The 23,329-nt window shown below is 39.4% G+C and overlaps 1 protein-coding gene across 1 annotated transcript in view; it reads right to left on the reverse strand.

Annotated features, from left to right (window-relative positions):
- Positions 1–1,070: 1,070 nt before the first annotated feature.
- bckdhb (branched chain keto acid dehydrogenase E1 subunit beta) overlaps positions 1,071–23,329 on the reverse strand; it is a 58,703-nt gene continuing 36,444 nt past the window's right edge. Inside the window, exons 9-11 of the mRNA XM_028471587.1 lie at positions 10,993–11,079; positions 3,430–3,576; positions 1,071–1,462 (exon numbers count right to left, since the gene is read on the reverse strand). Of these exons, the coding sequence (XP_028327388.1) occupies positions 3,436–3,576; positions 10,993–11,079 (228 nt within the window). The 3' untranslated portion in view covers positions 1,071–1,462; positions 3,430–3,435. The remainder of the gene's footprint in view (positions 1,463–3,429; positions 3,577–10,992; positions 11,080–23,329) is intronic.

Consider the following 23,329-nt stretch of genomic DNA (forward strand, 5'->3'; position numbering starts at 1 on the left):
AATCTGCCTATCTTTCATGGACTGATCAGAGCGAAGTTAGAGGTCCTGACGGAGCACCCACATTAAATTAGCGGGAAAAAATACCACTAGGTTTTAAAGTTGTTGCTTTTTAAAAAAACAAACAAAAAAGGATTTTATTAGTTTATTTAATTTTCTACATTATTAAATGTTTGCGCAGCAGACAGATAGGTCCAGCTGCCTCAAATTTAACCGTCAGTGTGCTTGTGCGCACTGACGTATCCACATTAAATGAGCACAACACTCATTTAAATAGGGGCGGTCTGCACCAGTTCTGCTTGTGCACTAACAATTGCTGCAATCTTAGTGAATTCCGCACAGCAGGTGAGAAAACTGAGTCACTGAAGGATAGATGCAACAGAAGCAAATGGATTCCCACCATTTATTTCAGATCTTTCTGAATTATGTTCTTATGTAACAAAGTAAAATATACAGCAAGTCTTTATGTTTTTGTTTAAGTGTGAATAGATGAGGGATGTATGTGGCTTGAGGTTTCACCACCTCATAAAACAACAGACTAGTTCTGCAACATATTTGCCTGTGTAAATAAAATGGTGCTTTATTGATGCCATGAAGGTCAAAATAAAAATGTTCCACATGCTTTCATGTAGCTGATACAGAATAGCGAATGTCACAGTAGAAAATGGGAACAAATCAAAAGGGCATTTTTGCTCAGCTTGAACAACAGCATCACTTTTCTGTTGTTGCACCCAGTGATTCATCTGCTGCTGTAGCCAATCGCATCAAGGTTCAACAGGTTTAGTAGTTAAAGATGACCTGCATATTATCCATCATCGTCCACTACATCATTGAAGTGTTTCAACATCATTCATTTGTTGATGTTTGTGTTTAAATCAAATCACTGTATATCTGATAATGTTTGTTAATTATTTGACAATCTTGGGCCAAATGAGTATTGCGTAAAGAAATAATGGCAAATGTGATGTTGAACAATCTGTACAACATCTGATTCCTAATGACTTTCTTTGAAAAAACAAACACAATGCACAAAAATCAAGAATCTTATGATCAATTCAGATTGTTTTATAATGTTTATTTAAATTGACAGACGCATTCAGTTAGTACAGTCAAGTTTATTTCATCTCAAAGTTAAAGAGAACACATTCAATCAAAACTATAGAGACAGATGGTCACAAATACCCACCAGGGTGCAGGTTACACTTTCACAAAAATGAAATTATGTGCAATCTGTTGGAATCCTATAAAAGTCTATAAAGTGTAGCTGTAAATCCATTCTGCTTCACAACACCCAAGTTGTTTCAAGTTGAGACATGTTAACAAACGAGGCCCAAATGGACACTTTTTTTCTTCTCATTGGATGGTCAACATCGTGTCTTTTCCTGGCTGCTCTGAGCCGAATGGATGAATAAAAAGGAAAAAGAGAAGTAGAGATCATGGAGTTCATCGCTACCAGAATCTGGCTCTGGAAAAGAAAGAGAGGTTCAAAAAGTGAACGAGTTGGCTGTAGATAGTGAGATCAATGAGGAGAGAGGAGATGGTGAGCAGTGAGGCTCAGAGCTGACATGTGTTGGATTCAGTCTGTGGTATGATAAATGCATCCCTCAATTAGTCAATCGTCAGCCAATATTTAAAGGCTTCAACTCGAGCGGATACGAACAGTTAAAAATAAATGACTTGTACGGATTGGAAGGTTTGGTAAAATGTCAAAGCATGATTCAATACATCAAATCCAACAACAGCTAATGTTTAGTTAGTGGGTACACAGCTCGACTGTGGTAACACTTAGCACTACACTTGCAATCGGATGGCCCGACCCGCCTCCCTGAACAATCTATGCTATGCTAACTGGCTACTCATTACTCAATATACCTCTCTATTCACTCTTCCCTTCATCCAACCTACTCACCACAGATTGTAGAGCCCACAGGTGCAAGTTTTTGTAAAAGGGGTGTGGCTAACAGTGCTTGTTTATGATGAAAGATAGTGCCAAAATGTCACATGAACTTATTCTCAGCCAATAGCAAAAACAATTGTAATAGCCGGGTTTAAACCCATAGAAGGCAGTCACTCACAATTTACAATTAAATATGCCAAATTGAAATACTTTGACTAAAATGTTGAGAGTTGGACCAGGATTACTCAACAACACTACTTCATATCCAAATACATTTTCGGGTTTAGATACTCTTTAAGCTCAAATGGGAGTATAGAGCCCAGAATGAACAAAGAGCTGTTCAATAGGCTCAACACTACATAAATAAAGGTAAGAAGTCTGAGTTGATAATTCATTGACCACATCAATTAGTTATCCTGATAAGTTCTTTTGACAGATTGGTCCGAGCAGAAACATGTTATACATTACGATTAACCCTCCCACTTGAACAACTCCCTACTAGGCAAAGACATCTATTCAATATCAGTGATGTGCAGTCAGGGTAGGCAAGGCAGGCAGTGCCTACCAAAGGGTGAATTGATATTTTGATTGTTTGTTTCAATTATAATATAATTATAAATTATTTATTTTTCCATTTCCGATAGCCTACAGTACCGATAAGTTTGAAAGTGTCAGCATTTTGTGCGTTTCATAGACCAAATTACTAAACAGCACTATTTCCTGGTACGGCTGCACAGTCTCACTCCGCTGTGAGGCAAGAGGAGGCCACACCCACTCCCAAAAGCACACGGCTGCTCTGCCTCTGTTTCCATAGGGTGTTTTTATGTGTTTGCGCATGAGCAGTCAGTTCCCCAAGATGAAAACCATTTACGTAAAAAGGCATCTCTATACACTGCCTTTGGACGTAAATTATACGTATATGCTATACGTAAGTTCACAGTGCATTAGTTAATTGATGCAGTGTGGCTGCTACAGCTGCTACGTTCTCTAGCTAGTGGGCGGGATAACACTACAGGAAGAATGACAGCGATAGAGACGATAAAGAAACTTTCCTGTGAGGAAAAACAACAGCTTTTAAAAGATGGGAGTCCAACACCTGAGCTACCAGACCTTCAGCAAAGGTAAAGTCAGAAAATTGTTTTTTTTTCCCACAGTGCTCGGTAGGATTGGCTTTGTGGATGCTCCTCACTGAGGCTGTTCTGAGTTGTTGTTGTCATTTTCTCCGTGTTTATGTGTTTCCAACACAAACAATGGATGCGCTGTTGCATCATGAGATATATACTGTTGGGAAAGTACGGAGGGTATATTAAAAATGTGTTTGTTTCTTTAATGGTGTTTTACAATGTTGATTTTGTTTGATTAACACTTGCCAGCAGAAACATATGAAATTGTCATTGGTGGTCTCGATTTGCAACGTGCAGTGCCTACCCACCCCTAGTGGTCACGGCACATCACTGTTCAATACTGCAGATAATGGTTGCAGGTTTCGGCTTGTGACTCAAACAATAGCAGCCTCTTAGTCATTCAAACCTTACGTGAGATCAGAAGTTGATCATCCTTTTGATTGCATCGAAGCATTTCCATTTATCTGGGATGTAAAAAGGCTCAAAGATGTGTGGGAAGGGTGTGTCATAGCCACAGACTCTGCTAATGGGAGCCTCCAGGTTCAGGAAACACTCCTCCTGCACAGAAAGAGGAAAAGAATGAGATCAAGCATCAAATTTCCCTGATATGCTGCGTGTTTCAGGCAAAACAATTAATCAACCAACTAACCAATAGCCTGCGTTGATTATGGTTTTATTTCGTTAAAAAGGAATACATCAATACGTACATTCTGATCTTCTTAATACTGTAGCATCAATTTAAAAGTAAACAAGTAAAACAAGCCATGACCCATGCCTGTTATTTAACCTCCACGCAAAGATACTAACCAGATCGAAAATCACCAAAATGTAATGATTGAGGTGAAGACACTTGGTCCAAAGATTTGCAGATAGATGCAGAGTCATCTATAGCAGTGGTTCTCAAACTTTTTTGGCTCAAGCACCCCCTTTCTCTTATTCCTGAATCCAAGTACCCCCTTTTTCCGGCTACAACATTTTGCTTAGAAAACTATTTGAAAAAACAATAGAGCATAATGATAGAATGAATGAGTGATAAGAGACATTTGAAAGAATCTCATTTTGTAAATAAGTGGAAAGAAACAGTATTTAATGCAGTGGTTCCCAATCTTTTTTGGATCGTGACCCCATTTTGATATCAAGAATTTCTGGCGACCCCCAAAGACATTTTTTTTTTCTATAATTAGTTTTTGATCATGTTTGAGCTCAGATATTTATTTATTTATTACAGCATTTTAGTTTACCTAGATTAATATTTAACATAGTGAGAGTATAGAAATACAGTTGTTTAAGATAGTGTTATTTTAATAAAAAATAAATAATCAAAAATATTCAAAAATCTACCCCATTTAAACTCCAGGTGACCCCAAGGTTGAAAAACACTGATTTAGTGGTTCTTGAACGGATTCATTATCCTCCGCCACAAAGTGTGGAAGGGGGATATAGGTTTGAGCTCCTTCTGTCCGAGTTAAAGGGGACAGCTTTTCTCAGAAACCGTTTACGATAACCAAATTCGGTGTGTGGCGTCAGGGTATCAATACCTTAATGGAGTTTAAAAATGAGAAGCACGCATTTATTTTTTACGTAGTTATTGCCCTTGTTCCATTTTTTGACCCTGTACGAGGTATCTTCAAAGGGGACAGCTTTCCTTAGAAACTGTTCTTGCGCCGTCTGGGGCTGTGCGGTCTTGCTGGGTTGTGGCCGGTTCGTGGGCTGGGGTGGGTGGGCGCCCCCCACGGGGATTTGGCCCGGGGGCTCGCCCTTGGGGGTCCCTTGTCCTGCGGTGGTGCCCTTGGGGTCCGGCGGGCCTGGCTGGGCCGGTCCTGGCTGGGGTCTTCCGGGGGGGTGGTTCCCTGCTTGCTCTTGGCCCACCGGCGGGCACCCGCCGGCTGCCCAATCGGCGCGGCTCTGGCCGTCTGCTGGGTGTGGGCCTTGGCTCCTCTGCTGGGGTCTCGGGCGGGGGGCTCTCTTGGGCCTTCCCCTCGGGGAGTTGGGTGGGTGGGTGTTTGGGGCAGGATGCTGGTGGGAGGCCTTGGGGTTGGGGTTGGGGGTTGTGGTCGGTGGCGGGATGCGCTGGGTGCTCGGCTGCTTGGGGCTTCCTCGGTTGTGTGTGTGTGGGGCGGTGGCTGCCTCTCGGCCTGGGATCTTGAGGGCGTCCGGGGGGGCTGCTCGGCCGTGGGGGGTGGCCTGGGGCTCCCTGGCCCCTGCTCTTTCTGCTGACCTGGCTGCATCTGCGGGCCCGGGGCAGTTCCTGGGTTTGCGGTAGCACAAATTTTGCACATATACTGGTATACGATGCACTGGCACGCCTTGGGATGTGGGATAGAACTCATACTGGGCTTAACTTTAGACACGTTAATCCCAAATACCTGCTTTAGGTATTACCACTCACTCCTTCCCTCTGTCCACAGCCACCAACTTTATAGCTAAGCTTCACACTTGTCACCATACTGGCTTGATTACACAACATAATAAGCACAACTTCACATCTCACCCTCACTGTAAAATAATCTATTCTTCCCCACCCTTTTTATTTCCTACCTTGAGTCTCTCCTCCCTGCTCCCTTTCCCCCCCTCCACCTAGGTGTAACAACGCCCCCCTTTTTTTTATATCCTCCCTATAATAAAAGATTTCTTACCCTTTCTTAGGGAGGGCTGGTGATGGTCACAATTAAGCAATAAAATTAATCAATTTATTTTATTGCAATAACAAAACATGCATTGCTGTCTCATAATGATTGCACTTCTTGTAGTGTTGACCTTTGACAGCATGTGCACACAAAGAAAAAAAAAAAAAAGAAACTGTTTAAGATAACCACATTTGGTGTGTGGCTTCAAGATATCAATACCTTGATGGAGTTCGAACATGAGAAGTGCGAAAATATTTTTTCCGGAGTTATTGCCCTTGTGCTGTTTTTTTACTCTTAGAAACCGTTTAGTGAAGTCAGAAATTTTATATTCTGATGTGATAATATATTCTTATGTATACATTTAACTTTTTAGAATTATGACATTTAGGAAAAGGTTGTGAGTTATAATGACAACCAATCTGGTGGGGGATGTTGATGAGTATGTCTTCTTGTTTCTATAATTTTTATCATTTCCGGTCATCTCACACCTGGGGTGGGACCAAGACTGACACTGTTAATTTTCCACTCTCTCTCTATAGTACCCTCTATAGTGCCATTGCGTACCCCCATTTGAGAAACACTGCTCTATACAATGACCTTTAAATGACCTGCATGTAACTCAAACTAGAGCAAAAATGTACTATTTAACTTTAACATTGCACCTTTTCCTTTCCACTTTTTCTGCCGACCAACATCACACTGAACACATTCGAATCCATTTATGCTGCAAGGTATTGTCGAACAAAACAATCAACCAACCTTTCCTCCATTTCACATTTTGGCATATTTCACTCTGCGTGTTCATCTCTTATCAAATAACAACAAAGAAATGTGAGAGTTAATGAGAACATGTTTTGCTTAGTAAAAAGAAAAGTACATAATACAATAAGCAAGAGCAGTTACGCCTCTGGACCTAATTCGGTACAGTTTCCCAATTCTAGATATCAAATTGAACATTAGTCATGTTTCACAATATGAAACATGAAGAATGGAGATAAGAGCATTGACATTTTCCAGCTTACATATCAATGTTTAGACAAAAATATCACTTCATAATAACAATAATTGCATAGAGCAATAAATTATTAAAAAGATAGAGCTTGTGTCTGAGTATCACATGGAGTGATGTCCAATCTTTTTTGACAAAGTGAAATTGCAATGGTGGTCGTCATGTTTTCCTAAGCTAACAGCTGCTCTGCTGAATCTTTGTAAGTCTTCCAATCTTTTCATGATCCACTGAAATTTCTAAATGATTCAACAAAAGCCATAAATACATGTGGAAAAAACATCCAGACTGTGCTTTGAAATAAACTCCTCTTCAACACAAATACAGTATCGCTTCTGCCTTGGAATAATAACCAGTTAAAATAAAAAACAACAGCACACCTCGGGTGTCGGATTTCTCTGCGTGAGACAAAGTCAAAAATGTCAGCATTTCAGTGATTTAGAAGATTAATATTGCAAACCACATTTGAACCAGTTGATTTACAGTAAGGATACAGTACTTGTGCCTGTAATACTGGAATCCATCTGCACACCCAGCAGGTTAAAGGCTATTCCACCCAACTAGCATGAATGTAAACTGTACATAAACATTACAGATGTTTAATATTAATGGCACTCTATTCTACCTCGTTGACTTCAATGCAAACTGGGACCATTTCACTTTATACAGGCTGGGGCAGATCCAACAACAGATGCTTCATTGCCTTTATAAGATAAGGATAATCGTGGCTTTTTACAATCGAGCTTTGTATTGGAAAAGTGGATGTGATTGGGAGAAACTAACCAAGGACTCTTTTTAACAGAGAATTTCACTAAACAGCTGTGTTGCATGTTGTGGATTTGCAAATGTAGCTTCAGAAGGCGACAGAATTTTGACTGATTTCTTTTCGATGTTGCATCTGCAGGGGCAGAGATTAATAATAAAAAAATAAACATTTTTTGAGTTCAAAGCATCATCACAACAGCCAACACGAGCAATAGTTGGCCGATGTTTGCATGGCCAAAGTTCAGTCTATCGCTGGAAAAGTACAACCTTTGTCATTTGAGTTTCATTGTTGAACAGGAATGTATTTGAAAAGGTTAGGCCTGTGGCAACTTTTAATACAAACGTCATTTAGGCTTGGCAGCTGAGAATTTTGCAATCACGTGCCAACCATATGTGTCAGAGGTATTTCATAAAGATGTTCAGCAGGAGACCAGCAAAGTATTTGTTAAAGCCACAATGTGACTCTACACCAAAAGGCCAGCAGACAGTAGAAGACATTTGGCTGTTTTGTCTGGATCTGATCTGCAATCTGCTCTAAATACATTTACAAGAAGTGGGAGAAAAGTACAGTAGTCCTTTTGCTTTCCACCACAGTTGAACGTGGAATGGCCAAACAACTCAGATTTCATTCAAATTAGTGTTTATCTTCTGGGAAGTGCATCATTATATGTAATACACTGAAATGTCACAGTGAGACATTGGCATGGGCAAATGTGCATCTCCTGCCGTGGTTGGGGTGGTAAAAATACTTCACAAAAATACTTCACAGTACGAAATCAAGATCATGAAATCAGAGACAGCAAGAAGCACCCACAGATTGAGGGCTGCCCCACACTCGGGTGTGCAGACAATATAACATTAAACATCAACCAAACTCCATTTTTCTTTTTTGCTGAGGCTGATTTTTAGCTCTTAGTGTTTCTACAGATTCTTTTTGTTGAATTTAACTTTAAGGACACGACTTTAAAGACACTGTGGTGTGTGGCTTGTGGGATGGTCAGTACTCCTCTAACCATACATGCATTATTCCACTGACTGTTGACTTAGTGCGGCTTTGATTTGTTTTACAAAATTAACAGTGCATGGATTAAAAAGTCTTCAGTCTATGCTTCCACATAAATTGACCATTGCTTCTGACTTGCAAAACAATTGACATTGAAGTTCATGCATACGTGCATGGGGTTTATATCTTCCAATGTTGTTACTATGACAACACTGCAACAACCTAAAACCTGAATGATATTGTTGTTCCTCTTTAACTTCTAAATGAAGGAAAATGTTTTACTATATTATTTCACTAGGGGGAAAAGTCAATTTTCTTCATTTAAAAATAAAACCTCAATCTAGTTTTTTTTTAAGGCTGTGGTGGTTGTAGACTGATGAATAAGAGACATGCTGACTTTTTCTTCCCATCGTGTCATGTATCCTTGGAATTAACGATGACTCATGCACTTATCAGGATGAGGCAGAATACAGGTCACTAGCTTGGACTTTAAAGGGTAAACTTTAAGATGATCAAAAAAACACATTACTTTTGTGGTAGACTAATTTGCTCTCGGGTAAAAAGGTTATTTTTATCAGTATGAAAATTGATCTGGATTCTGAACAGCAGCAGTGGGTTTTAAACTGGTCTGGCCTTGAGATGCACCATCACCTGACCCTAATTAAGAAACTTTGATACGAGAGAAGAACTTAACATCTTTAGCAAAGAAAGAAATTCAAAAAGAGACACAAAATTAATTAAAACAGTAGGTAAATACATACAATGTAGTACAGTAGTCCCTCGCTATATTGCGGTTCACTTTTCGTGGCCTCGGTGTTTCGCAGATTTTTTTTACAGTGTACTTTTGGATGCATTTTTTTACAGTGTATGAACGTGCATTGTGTTCTGTGTCCTGATTGGCTAATGCTGCGTTCACCCACCAGTGACACATCCAACTCGGTGAGTTTCACAGCCTACTGAAGCGAGGAGCTGCGTTACTTTTTCTCCTCTCACAAACATAAACCACCAGTGAAAAAAGCCGGTATGACTAGCGGCTAATGCTATCCTAGCTCAGTGCTACAGAGAGAACTTTTACCTGCTACTACCACCTCCTCGCTGATTCTCCTCCACGCCAAATCCTTCCTAGTCCGGTCCCGGTTATATAGGCTGTGTCATACAGCTCCAGGTGGTCACACACAGCTTCTACTCCATGGTTGAATGGGTGAACAGACCGGTGTCTGTGTTGACGGCCTGACGTCTGAATGCGTTCAGCATCAATGTCTGATCGCTAGCAGTGTGACTCTTAAGTGCTGTATGTTTGAAAGCAGGTTTATGTATTAAAATCTACGAAGGTTTGAACTTTGTGAGTGTTTAAACAAGAGATAAATATTAATTCCTGTCTGAGAAAAGTGTATAAAGTGTGTGGTGAGGGGTTTTACAGCCTTAAAACGTGTGTAATATTTGTAAAAAATAAAGCCGACTACTTCGCGGATTTCGCCTATTGTGGGTTATTTTTAGAACGTAACCTCCGCAATAAACGAGGGACTACTGTATTTGAAAAGTAAATAAATAAAACCAAATTAAATACCAAATGTCAACTGAGTTATGCTGCGTTCGCACCGGATATGTCACGAAATGTTTGTACGTCCAGATTACATACAAAGTCAATGGATAGATGCGTCCCAGATGCGAAATCTTTCCTATACGGTGGTGCGGTCCGATCCGTGATTCAAGAGCATCGGCCGTGCGAGCGCACTCCTGATTTTTCGTCATATTCACGCATTTGCAAGAGTTGAAAATATTGAACTCATGCGACCGTTTCGCATGACAAAAGCCAATCACAGTCTTTGTTGATGATGACGTCAGGCCCTCAACACGGACACTGGTCTGTTCACCCATTCAACCATGGAGTAAAAGCTGTGTGTGACCACCTGGAGCTGTATGACACAGCCTTTATAACCGGGACCAGACTAGGAAGGATTTGGCGTGGAGATGAATCAGAGAGGAGGTGGTAGTAGCAAGTAAAAGTTCTCTCTGTAGCACTGAGCTAGGATAGCATTAGCTGCTAATCACACTGGCGGTTTTTGTTTATGAGAGGAGAAAAGGAGTACAGCTCCTCGCTTCAGCAGGCAGTGAAACTCACCAAGTTGGATGTGTCGCTGGTGGGCGGGGCTTCACTTCAAACGTGCATATGAAGCGAATAGGGATATTTTTTGATCCTGCGAAACGTTTCATGCGGCAAATGCGTCCGGTGCCGCAGACGACGGATTTGGTGTGAACGCAGCATAAAGTGTGGATTGATGGGATCAATCAATCCCAAAATGTGAGCTACAAAAACATGTCTGTAATCCATTAGCAAGGGATTCCTCATCATGAGCAGTCTAACCTAAGCAAGGCATCAAGGCTTTTTGACATCTCTCTGTTCGATGTTAAAATGAATGATTGTGACTCATAGTGACTCAAAGGGCAGAAAGCAGGACATAAGCTCAAGGTAGACAGTGTCATATGAATAATCAACCTGATGACCTTTAAAGAAAATGACCAATTATGGGATGTGTCACTGTTAAGAGACAAACTACCAAGTGAGCACTCACCTGTACAGTAGAGCTGATTTCACCAGCGAATCCTCCAGTTATTGGTGCTTCGTGACTGATGAGCAAACGGCCGGTTTTCACCACCGACTGTAACAATTTCAAATACACACACCAAGAGAAGTGTCAAAACACAAAGAACTCACACATCTCAACATTCTGACCATTCATTTTGTCATTCTAGCTCAATGTGAAAATTGCTGTAGTTAAAATGTACACTCGAACAGCTGTGTGTGTTTAATGCACATGAACAATGGGAGACTCAGGTGAAAGGAAAAAACGTTTCAGGAGATCCAAACAGTGTCTGCAAAGAAATGCCTGCTTAGCTTTCTAAGAGTCTATCCGAGTTATGCTGCGTGTGTGCAGTGTGTATGCGTAAGTGTACGTCTGACACAAATCTGACTGAACAGTATGAGCTGGAGGCTGGATTCACATTGGCACAATCATTGACATTAGAGATCGCAGCCTCCCAGGCGTTTGCATTTGGGTTTTCTCTAACCTGACATTACTGCAGAGGGAAGCCTCTGCTCCACCCATTATCTACCACAGTATAAAATCAGCACAATGCTATAATCTTACCCACTCACCAACTGCCCAGGACTTAAGCTATGTCTGTTTCTTATACACCCAAATTAAGACATCTAAGCACGCAGAAGATTTGAGCATTTTAAGAAAAATATAACAATACTGGACACCACCTTTAATACCTGTAATAGATACATTGTTTTAAAATTGTCCATTTCTGGATCACAGGATGCTGAAGCTCTTTTGCTTTGGACAGGGTGCACCTGAATGTGTCACATGGGTTAACTAATAGAGACACTCTTATTTTATTTAACCTTTATATAACCAGGAGGCGCCCTGTCCAGGGTGTACCCCCGTCTAGCACCCAGTGTGAGACGAAGATAGGCACCGGCAGACCCCAGTCACCCTGAAATAGGACATAGGGAGTCTGAAAATGGATAACTAGGAGGTCCCGTTGAGATTAAAAATCTTTTTTTCAAGGGAGACCTGGCTAATATAGGCAGCAGCAACCTTACAAACACAAACATTGGTTACAATAGAAAAAACAGTAGGACCACACAACAATAAATAATTTAAAATGTAAATAGTTTAAAAAAAAAAAAGCAATTGCAAGTTACTCCTCCTCAAGTCCTTTTAGTTTGGAATGAAAAGTGTGTGGCGCAGCGTGAACCAAGGCCTTTTTTCCTAGTTTAGTGCAAGCAAATGGAACTGTACGAGTATTGCCTTGTATGTAAAAGTTAACCAGCATGTGTTTCTTTTGACAGGCGAAGCTGGCCAAACCTACCAAAGAGTACTAATCACAGTGGTGTGTCAGCATTTTACATTTGTGATGAACCTCAGAGTAAACATAGTGAACTCTTAAACACAATCAACCACAAATTCAGTCTTTCAGTCAATTTGGAATTTTTCTGACCCGCTTGTTCCTGTTTTCATGGTCGCGGGGTCTGCTATTGCCTATCTCCAGCTCTTAATGGGCGTTAGGCAGGGGTACACCCTGGATAGGGCGCAAGTCCATCGCAGGCCAACCCACAGACAACCACTCACATTCACTCCTATGGACAATTTAGAGACTCCAATCAACCTAACCAGTTTTTTTGGATAGTGGGAGGAAGCCGGAGTTTACCGGAGAAAAACTACACAAGCACGGGGAGAACATGCAAACTCCACACAGAAAGGACCCAAGTTGTCTACCCCAGGGATTGAACCCAGGACGTTCTTGCTGTGAGGTGAACGTGCTAACCGGAAGTTTTACAAATATGACAAGATAAACTGCTGAGCTCAGTTAATATCCACAATAATTGCATAAGAAGAGCATGACTGAACTGAGTGCACTGATCGCTAAACTACGCTTTAGGCTATGAATTAAGCTTTTAATCTGTAATTTAAAAAAAATAAAAAGTCTCAGGTTATAATAACACATTATTGCTTTAATGCTTTATTGCTATTTGGATCCTGTGGCATTATCTCAGGAAGATTTCCATTATTTTGGCAGAAGACATGCACAACAACAAACCTGCTGTATGTATTTCAAAGAACTTAAATATTAGCTAATGAAAAAATTAGATAATATATTTAGCAAAAGACAAACATTTATTGGAATTTTTAAAAAGTTGAGTCCAACCCTCCAGAAGTAAATCCTGATTCCTTAGGTCAAGCTTGGCTTGGCTGAAGCTCTGGTTGATACAGTTTGACTACTCATTGTGCTGTAGGGCTGTTATTTGATGCCAGAGTCACTCATCTGACTGCAGGGGGAATATCATGTTTACTGCCATTCCCATACACACCCAGTCCTCTGAGGTAGCATGGAAATTCTCCTTAACATTGTCTTTCTTATCCGCAAAGTGGCATTTTCAACATTTGACTTTATACATCAGGCATTGTATAGAATCATTCCGCAATCTCCCTGACATCGCATCATTGTTAACTGCAATCATTTTTGGTTACTTTAATGACCACTCTACCATAATCGGATTCTGGATCTCTCTTCTTGCATGAAGCCGGTTTTCTCAGAGGTGGTCGCCCAATGACCTGCATGGCCTAAGAGGCTAAGGTCAGAAATGTTACTCTGCCATGGCATATAAACTCACTCAGAATGACAGAGGGCCCCACAAAGGCATGTGAACACAAACCACACAACCACATATGTAGCATGCAAGAACACACAAAACACTGCGCCTGTTTCCACACACTCGCACACTCAGGTTTGATTGATTTATATTTTCCAACAGTGGCTGAGAATAGCTTTGTTCAAGTCGCCTTTGCCAATTGTTCTTTTGGTGTCAAAGTTAAAAAGGAAAAAAGAAAATCTTCAGAATACTTACACACTCTGGACCAAGTGAACATAAACAGCCTGGAGCTAAGCTGGATTGTGGTTTGAGTGGTGGAGAATGACCAAAAAAAAAGTGCTTTCATGCTAAATCTTTCCTCTGGAGCATGCCACTGCTGTTATTTCATCTATGTTTTTATGATGCTAAATCAGTTGTCAGTCAAAAATAGTGAAGACTACAAAGAACAACATATGCCATGCTTGTATTCCTATGAACAGTTTAAAGTCTGTTTGTGACTTCATGCCTTTTCCCATAACGTGCCTCCTCATCTCTCAGGCCGTACATCAAACGTGACGGGAACAGAAAGTTTGGTCATGTGCCACCACTGAGGAGTTATCCTTTGTGCTGGGTCGGCTGGCTTCTTGCCTCATTGACCGACCCTGTAATTGTGCAGCTACCACATGGACCCAACTTGTGCACCACCATGTGATCTCTGTAACAAATGACAGTTGGAACGAGGTCCGACTGCTTGGCGGGTCCTTTAAAACGGTGCTCAGTGATTAGCGGAGAGAGGGGTGAGTCTTTGGTGAAGCGGAGGCCCCGTTAAATCACAGTGTTGAGAGAGGAAACACAAACATTCGCTCACTCATTCAATGCTTGCTCTCTCTCTTGGCGGAAGGAGGGAAAAGTGTGAACCAGTGAGTTTGCTGGAGAGTGAGCGCATAAAATAAAGTGTGTAACCGTTTCAGTGTTGGGCAAAGGGCCAGGTAATCCTTAGGAGAAGCCAGAACACAAAAGCATACCTCAGACAGAAATAACTCCCAACATCCAATAAAAACTCATTAAAACCAATTACTCTCAAACAAATACAAGCACACACACTTTACATTTCTGCTGTGCAACAACGCTGCCTGAGGAGTGGCACAGGCAGACATGCATGTGCTCAATCAGATTTGATGTTGATCATCATACAAGCTCACACATGTTAGAGCAGACATGAGCTCTTATTAATCAGTCAACAACTTCTAAATGCTCCATGAAGCGTCACGTGGATAGTCTTTTAATTTTCATCATCATTTTATCAGCAGGATAACCTCCATATAAAATGACTAAGTATTGAGTCTTTGTTGGAAACCTTGTAAGCAATTAAAGATCCACTTAAAAACAAATCCACAGTGGATGACAGATGATGACAATCAACGCTGACCTTTATTCCATCCACTTTTTGCCAAGTGACACATCTTTGTTCTAATAAATAATACATTACATTATTATTGTAAAAGAGGGATTATAGCTTGTATAGTTAGATGAGCCAGACAAATATACACACAAAGACAGCGGACACATTAGTGAGGTTGTAAAAGGTTTTAAGGGATAAAAGATAATGGAGGGAATATTCTACAAGGCAAACATGTTTATAGTTCTGAAGGAATCCTTTGCAAGTTATTAAACAAGTTATGCAACTGAAAATGGTTCACGTATTAATCTAAGAAAAAAAAAGTGAGGACTGGTTTAGCTTTAGGATTGGTTTAGAGAGGAAAAGTTGAGTAGGCAAAGACAAATGACACAATTTTTTAAAAGTGTGGAAGTACTGTAAAATACCTCTACACCTATAAGTCAGTAAACTATATAGTTCAACATTATTTTGATCACTGTAATCATCTTTTTTGAAAAGTCTGCCATGTTAATGGGAAAAAAAAAAGTGTCTTTTTCGTTTTGATTACTTTTACATCCAGTCTAAATAAAGACAAGAAAAGGAATATCGCCTTTCCGGAAAGTCACAATGCAATGTATGACTGATTATAAGAATGTGGGGTAACATCACATTTCAGCTGTAACGAGCTGCCAAACTTTGCTACGAAGTGAATGTCAAGGAAGCAGAACCTCAGAAGTCATTTACAACAGCAGTGATAGGAATCTTTTATCACTGCGGGGACCACAAAAATAGATGTCACCATTTACAATGGCTAATCTGAGCATTAACACAGGAATCATTTAGTATGTTAATAGATACATTTCAGGTATTTTGTTGCCGTTTTGTGCCTTTAAGTTTATTTTGGGTATTTTTTTATTGTGTCTATTTGGATTCATGTTGTTAATAATTTTTGCTTTTTTGTTCGTTTTGGAGTCATTTAGGGGTTTATTCTCCCATCTGGACTTAAAGGGGACATATCATGCTAAATCCACTTTTTTAGCCCTTAAATGCATTTTGTTGTATATTTAGTGTTTAGAAGTACTGAAAAGTTCAAATTAGTCTCTTCAGGTGCTCCGTTGATATCTTTATATTCTGTTTTGGTGATATTTTTCAATCTGTTTTGATTTTTCGATTCTCTATCCACATTTTCTGCACCGCTAAATAATCGTATCTCTTCTATCAAACTACAAAAATAGCCGAACAGGGTGGAGTTGAACCGAGGGCAGGGTATGAAGTGTCTCATTTGCATTTAAAGAGACCGCACCAAAACGAGTTGCTCTTAGAAGCACATCAGAAAAGGGGTAGAAAGGGGCCTGTGGAGCTATAATAATGAGGAATTCAGACCCAAGCATTGCAGTTTTGCTTTATATAGACCACAACTGTATGATTTTATATGTAAAAAAGGAAGGACTTAAATACATGATATGTCTCCTTTAAGCGTTTATTTGCGCACCTGCAGTACTGCACTTCTCTCCTATGAGTATTCTCTGGTCCAGGCTGCTGACACACCCACCATGTGTAAGGTAGACCAAATGAACGAATGTATGTGTGAATGAAGGCGGGCTGAAGGAAAGAAGGTGATGTCATTTTTTTTTGGGCTGTCTAGTAAACATGGAGTTTTCCCAATGCTTGTAAATGTCATTGAAATCTGTGAAACTTATAAAGTTCACTTTTAATTTGAAACGCCTTCATTGATAAACAATATAACAGATTGATTTGATCAGATTATTGGAGTGTGACTGAGTCACAGTTAAAATCTCTTTCCTTGATCATCATCACCTTCATCATCATCATTGCTGTAAAGTGTGACCAAGTTAGATGTGCTGTAGATATGAGGAAATAACCCGGCCGCAGAGCGTCCTGCTTTAATACAGAGGGATGTTTGCAGTGAAACAGAACTATTGGCTTCCATAATACACAGTTTTAAATATAAATTGTTTAAAGCGACCTGAGCTGAGCCTCATTAATATATGTGTGGGAACAGTTTGTGTTCCATCCTCATCTGCATATGACAGCTTGTTTCACTCTGTAGTGGATCAAACGCTGACAGACGTTGGACATAGTATGTAGTAATGAGTTTTAATTGATCACAGCTGCTGCTGCACAATGCACAAGTCTGTGTGCCTTTAAATGTAACTCAGTCCATATTTCTGCAATATAATGTTTCACCTTATCGGGGTGCTGCACTTATTCCAGGGTTAGAAACGCATAAGAGGAAAAGGACTTACGCACACCGGAAAATGCGCGTAAAGCCAGACTTGAATGTGAACACCCACATTTCAAGGCTGCTCCACCCACAGTGCGTAAATGAGATGAAGGCGCGCAGCGACTGACTTAAGTACACGGGGAGAATAGTGCGCAGCCAAAAACAGCGCCGCTGCGTGGCTTTTTGGACTTCAGCACATGGGAGAATAGAACATTGCATTTCTATTGCAAAATGTATGTGTTTATGAAGTCAGTTTCTATATTTTTGTTTAGTGTGTTTTGGAGACATTTAATTAATATTCCTTGTTGTTTTGTATCTTTTTCTGTTGCTTTGTGTATTTTTGTTATCGCCTTGTATATATTTTGTTCAATTTTAGTCATTTTGTGAGTTTTTGGAGTCATTTTGTGCATTTACTTTGTAGGCCGCAAAAAATGTGACTGCGAGCAAAGAAACAACTAAGCGTAAACAATGGTAGAACTCATCAATAATCTTGACCTCTACATCCGTCTGCACATACAGTACACAAAGACACAGAAAACCTTGACGCCAACATGAATCAACATTTTGGAGTTCATTTTCCAAGATGTCAAATACAAGCCCATCAAGTGACAGGTAGACTGTCAAACAAAATAAATATTTTTGTCCTGCCTCTGAATAAAGTCCATCAGTGAGAAGAACGAGGGTGAGTGAACAAGATTTGACTTTATCAGAATCAGAAATACTTTAATAATCCCAGGGAAATTATTTACTTTACTCCTTCACTTCAAAACAGTAGCTCGTAGAACTAACTCATTTAAGAATTTACTATAATCAAAGTCAGTAAATTGACCATGAAAGCCTACAAACTAAATGATTGACCCATTAGGCTTTGGTGCATGAGAACTAGTGACTGAATGAACCAGCACTGCCTTGTGATTTACATAATGGGTACCACTGTCTTAATCAAACATTAATCTTATTTAAGAGTTTTAAAATGATCTAAATTTCAATATCAGGGCAGAGTGTAACTACAAGTGCAGGTTTTAAATGTATGGTATCTTGCCAAATACAAATGTACTACAAATACAAAGGCATATATATATATATATGAAATAAAAGGTATGTCAAAATGTAAAAGTATAGCTAAATCTAAAAACTGAGAAAATAACCACCATTCAAAGATGTTTTGGCGCCATACATTACGTTTAATCTGATTGGTCGGCTAAGATGTGATACATTTGAGAGTTTTCTGGTCATTTAATTTTTTGTTGTGTCACAATGTCTGTTGATGTTTTTAAAACAAAAACATAATAATTTAGTCAGTAATGGTAGGGTGTAGAAATGTAAGAAATTACCTCTTTTAAAATGTACTTAAGTACAAGTAAAATTACCGATTTAGAAACATACTTAAAAAAGTACAAGTACCCATAAAAGCAACTTAATTACAGTAACGTGAGTATTTGTAATCCGTTACTTTCACCTCTGGAAACAGAAATGTGTTGATACTTGGAGTGCATTTGAAAAAAAAAGCAAAAGGATAGCAGTTTTGTTAAATTTTATGACTGACACACAAAAAAAAGCCTTGAAAAGCCTTAATACATGGTTATTCAGGCCAGTTTAAAACGTATTGCATTCTGCTGTGGCTTTAGTTTATATAACAGACTGGATGTTTTATGAGTGATTTGAAGGAACCAGTTAAATTCCCTGGCAACAAGTTAATCTGTGTTCACTCTATGAGCTGACCTCTTGGATGTATCCCTGTCATTTTCCACTTACTCATATCATCGGCCTGCAGTCCTTAATGATTTTAGTCACTGCTCAAGTCTTCTTCACTAAAGTGTCCTATCCAGTAGAAAATCAAACACCTGGGACGTCATTTATAAAAGTGTGCCGAGGTAAGCACACTTCAGCTGGTGTACGATAAAAACCAGGAAGTGCGTACACATGATTTTTTTTTTTACGATTTATAAACGAGGGCGCACGTACGTCCCACGCCTTTTTCTGTTTATAAATCACAATCAACTCAAAAGTTATCGCACGTGAGGAAACACCTTACTCCGTCCATACGGAGCCTGTAAAAGGTCCGGTGCACGCCTAAATTAATATTCATTCATACAAATTTCACGGTGGAACATGGGGGGAAACGAGCAAATAGAACAAATTTCACTCAATGTGAGGTGGAAGTATTAATTGTCGAGGTGGGCACATGCAGGAGAGCGTAATTTGGTGAAACAGTGAACATAACGAATGATAGAAAGGCAGATCGCGTTGCGTTGCCTCATCAGACTGTCACAGGTGAAAAATAAACGATCACACATAAAAGCGGAGGAGAAAATGTGGATCACTCTCCATAGGAAGAGCGTCTGTACAACAGGTGGAGGAAAGGGGCGGAGCTCAGCCTCACAAAAAGCTGGAGGATCAGTGGGGATCCCAATCCGTGTATCATTCGTTTTTCATTATGTAACAAAAACATGAAAAACCGAAAGAAAGAAAAAAACACTCATTTGATATTTGTTTCCAAAACCAAAATGAAAAAACGGAAAACAACTTGTTTTTCAAATTCAAGAAAGTGTACTCTCATCCGACGCTAACGGCTATGCTAACGGTAGTTCGGCATGATAAGATCGCTGCTTCCAACTGTGCATCAGAAACGTGTCCTTTTCGCTTTAGCTGGTGTTGGGCACAGAACCTCCTCACTGACATTACGGAGGATTTAGAGACTCCTAAGTGTTGCAGAGCTAAAGATATCTCGGAATGTGTAACGCTTCACTTCCAGGTCACGTACTTTGGCAAATCGGTAATGGAGAAAACGAATAAAGGTGTTCGTTTTCCGTACAGAAGCAAAAGAGCTTGAATTTGAAAAAAAAAAAGGCATTTCCGTTTTTTTCATTTTGGTTTTGGAAACATATATCAAATAATTAGTGTTTTTTTCATTTTTCATGTTTTTGTTACATAATGAAAAATGAACGAACGAATGATACACCGACTGATCCCCTCTGTGTTATAACGGAGGTGGGGGGCACACACAGATGCACAATATATGCGCTAAAAACATGGGATTAAACTCCGCAGCAGCTCGTCTTCCTCCCACTGCAGCCTCGTCCTCCCTCCCGCAGCACCTCATCCTCATGGGGTCCTATCTATAGGTCTCGCTGGTCTTTGAAGATTCTCTCCCTCTGGTGTATCCCGTGCACCGCGTCCTCCTCGTCCTCCAGCAGTGCCTCCAGCAGTGCCAAAAGAATGCGTTCCTTTTATAACAGCTACAGGTGTTGTAGCCAGTTGATCAGCAGTTTTGCGCAATGACCATGTGATTTTGATTACAATTGTTATTATTTTTATTAATATAAAACAGTATTTGTAGGCGCGCGCACGTCACTCACTCCCTGCGGGCGTCAGTATAATTTTTCCCTCTGTTTCTGTAAATGCATCCTTCAAATAAGATGTGTTGTGAAATGTTCATGGTGTTTGTGAAATTAATAGAATTTGTGTGAAATAATCAGAGCTCTTATTAATTTCATCCTTCTCCTGTTGGCGTCGGACTTTCTCGTTTCTCATGATTTTGTGCGTAAGGCAGGGTCAGAGCTGCCATGGAGGTGTGCACATTATTTCGCCAAGTTTTTTTTTTATAAATCTCAAACTTTGCTTATTTGTGGCGCACGCTTTCTTTTGTACGTACGCAGTGTATATACAGTAAATGAGGCCCCTGACCTTGATAAGTAGCAGCTCAGCCAATTTTTTAGACTTGTTTTTTCTTAGGGTGAAAAAAATAATATACAACTCATTCATCATTTGTTATCTATATCTTATGTTACCAAAAACGTAAATCCCAATAACTGGAAACAAGAAATACATAAATAATACATTTTTGGGATGCTTGCATATACTGTGATTGTTATATTAAAGTGACCGAGGAGTAGCTCTTTATCGTCATGCAGACTATTTGGTTGCAAATGGATTACATAGTAAATGAGTACTGTATTAAAATCAGTTAAATAGTAAATAAATCCTTGTGATTGTTGGTTTAACATAAAAAACACACTGTACTGCTATGCCTCCATTTGAATTAACTAGACCTGCATATTTGACCAAAGAGGCGAGCAATGCCAGAAAGAATAATTAAAATGTACTTGGCAGCAAACAGATGCAAGGGAAAAAAATAATGGGAATAATACAGTCGAATTAGAGACAAGAACGTGATCTGTGTGTATCTACATAATCTCTAACCCAGCTCCAGAAAACAGGTCAAAGATATATATATATATATATCAAAATCAGACAAAGGCGGCCACCAAAGGAAATGCACAAAATGACTCAGAATGACTCCAAAACATGTAAAATGACAGTAAAAACACACCAAACAACAAAATATACAACAACTAAAACACACAAACCTTTTTGTTCTTTTTCTGTAAATACTCAGATCAGTCATTGATCTAAATGCTGACATGAATAACAATGTGATAAAAATGCATTCATCCCTGTTCAATATACATCTATCTATCTAGAGAGAGAGAGAGCGAGAGAGAGAGACTTTCTTGTGTGAAGACTTATTATTACAACAATAAGTAGCAGCACACAGCTCAGTGTCCTTTTCATATTGCTCTGCAATATTACGGCATGATTACAATAATGGACCTTGAATTAATCAATGGGAGCTTAAGGTTCATATTAAATGTGAGACAATGACAAATGGATAAGTCATTATCTCGTATCTTCACTGAGAGCGTATATCTCACAAACATGGGTCAAGGCTTTAGTCTAATCAAGAAAATAATGACTTTCAAAGGTAAATAAAACCAAGCCTAAGTGCTAAGACAAGGATTTACCAACAAATGCTCTTTAACACATTTCCATTAAAGCTATTGCTTTAATGTTGTAATAAACTTCAATAGAGGAATTGACATGGAAAGACAGATGTGACCTATTAACAACTCTGTACGATACAACACAAGCCCAACTACCTGCAAGGTAAGGCATCTGATTGGTTTTTCTAAACTTCAGACTATACCCCTCACTGCATGGTGAGGGGTATAGTCCAGCCACTTAGTGTGAAGCTCTGAACTTTTAGGTTATTATGGTTAAAGCTGCTTCAGAGTAGGGCTGGGCAATTTTGCCTAAAATAAAAAATCTCAGATATTTTAAAGAAAAATTTGAGTTTCGATTCTTTTTTTTCTTCATTGTACTTAAAAATGACTGCAGACATCAGATATATTGTAAAAAGTGCAACTTTATTGCTGTGATTGTCATCATTGTCAAGAGTTAAAATGCATGGAACAATCTCAAAATAAAAAGTAAATGAGGCTCTGTCATTCAACTATTTCAAGCTTTAACTCAGGTTTAAGCAAAAGTGCAACAGCAACTTCACAGTAGCTTAAATTTTCTGATTAAGAAATCAGATAAATACATATTTTATAACATGTAACATTACAAAAAAATAAACAAATCCCTCAGCATCTCAGCATAGTACGAATAAAAAATGAAACATGCCTGTGGCACACATATAGCCTACTCAAAGGGTAAACACATAGACGGGGGTTGGCTCACATCACACTACGGTAACCCACAAGGACGGAATGCGAAAAAGTCTGAAAAAACTGTGGTGAGAATTTTTCTTTTTTTTAAATAAAACATTTAAATCAAAAAAAAAAAAGAAACTTTTTTTAAATGAGCGTGTGTCAGTAAAATCAAGCCATTGCGATTGAATATATTAATATATAAGCTTAAAAAATGAATGAATTAAAAATATGTGAAAATATCTATTTAACACTGACATTCCAAAAATGCACAATGCAAACTAAAATACAAAAACAAAAAATATTTGACCCCACTTTGTATGGTTCAAACAATCATGTACAGGTCTATAACTGCTGAAAGATAGTCAAATTAAACATGTTCTCTCATCAAAACACAAAGTGCATTTAGGTTTTTGATGAAGAGCAGCTTCTGTGCTTTATCACAGTTCATCTGTTCTTCTTCTCATTGAGAACATGAGCTGCAGCACTGAACAGTCTCATCTCTGCTCTTCTCCACCTGCTCTGTGGGCATCTCCGTTCCCAAGCGGATGAAGTACAAAGGATCTGCTGACAGACTCGAGCCTAATTTATGATTCTGTTGCGTAGTTAACATTTTTGGGAGGCGCACGTCAGGCTGCGGCGTAGGTTCTGCGTC

Source organism: Gouania willdenowi, chromosome 16, assembly GCF_900634775.1.
Source record: "Gouania willdenowi chromosome 16, fGouWil2.1, whole genome shotgun sequence".
NCBI classification, from domain to species: Eukaryota; Metazoa; Chordata; class Actinopteri; order Blenniiformes; family Gobiesocidae; genus Gouania; species Gouania willdenowi.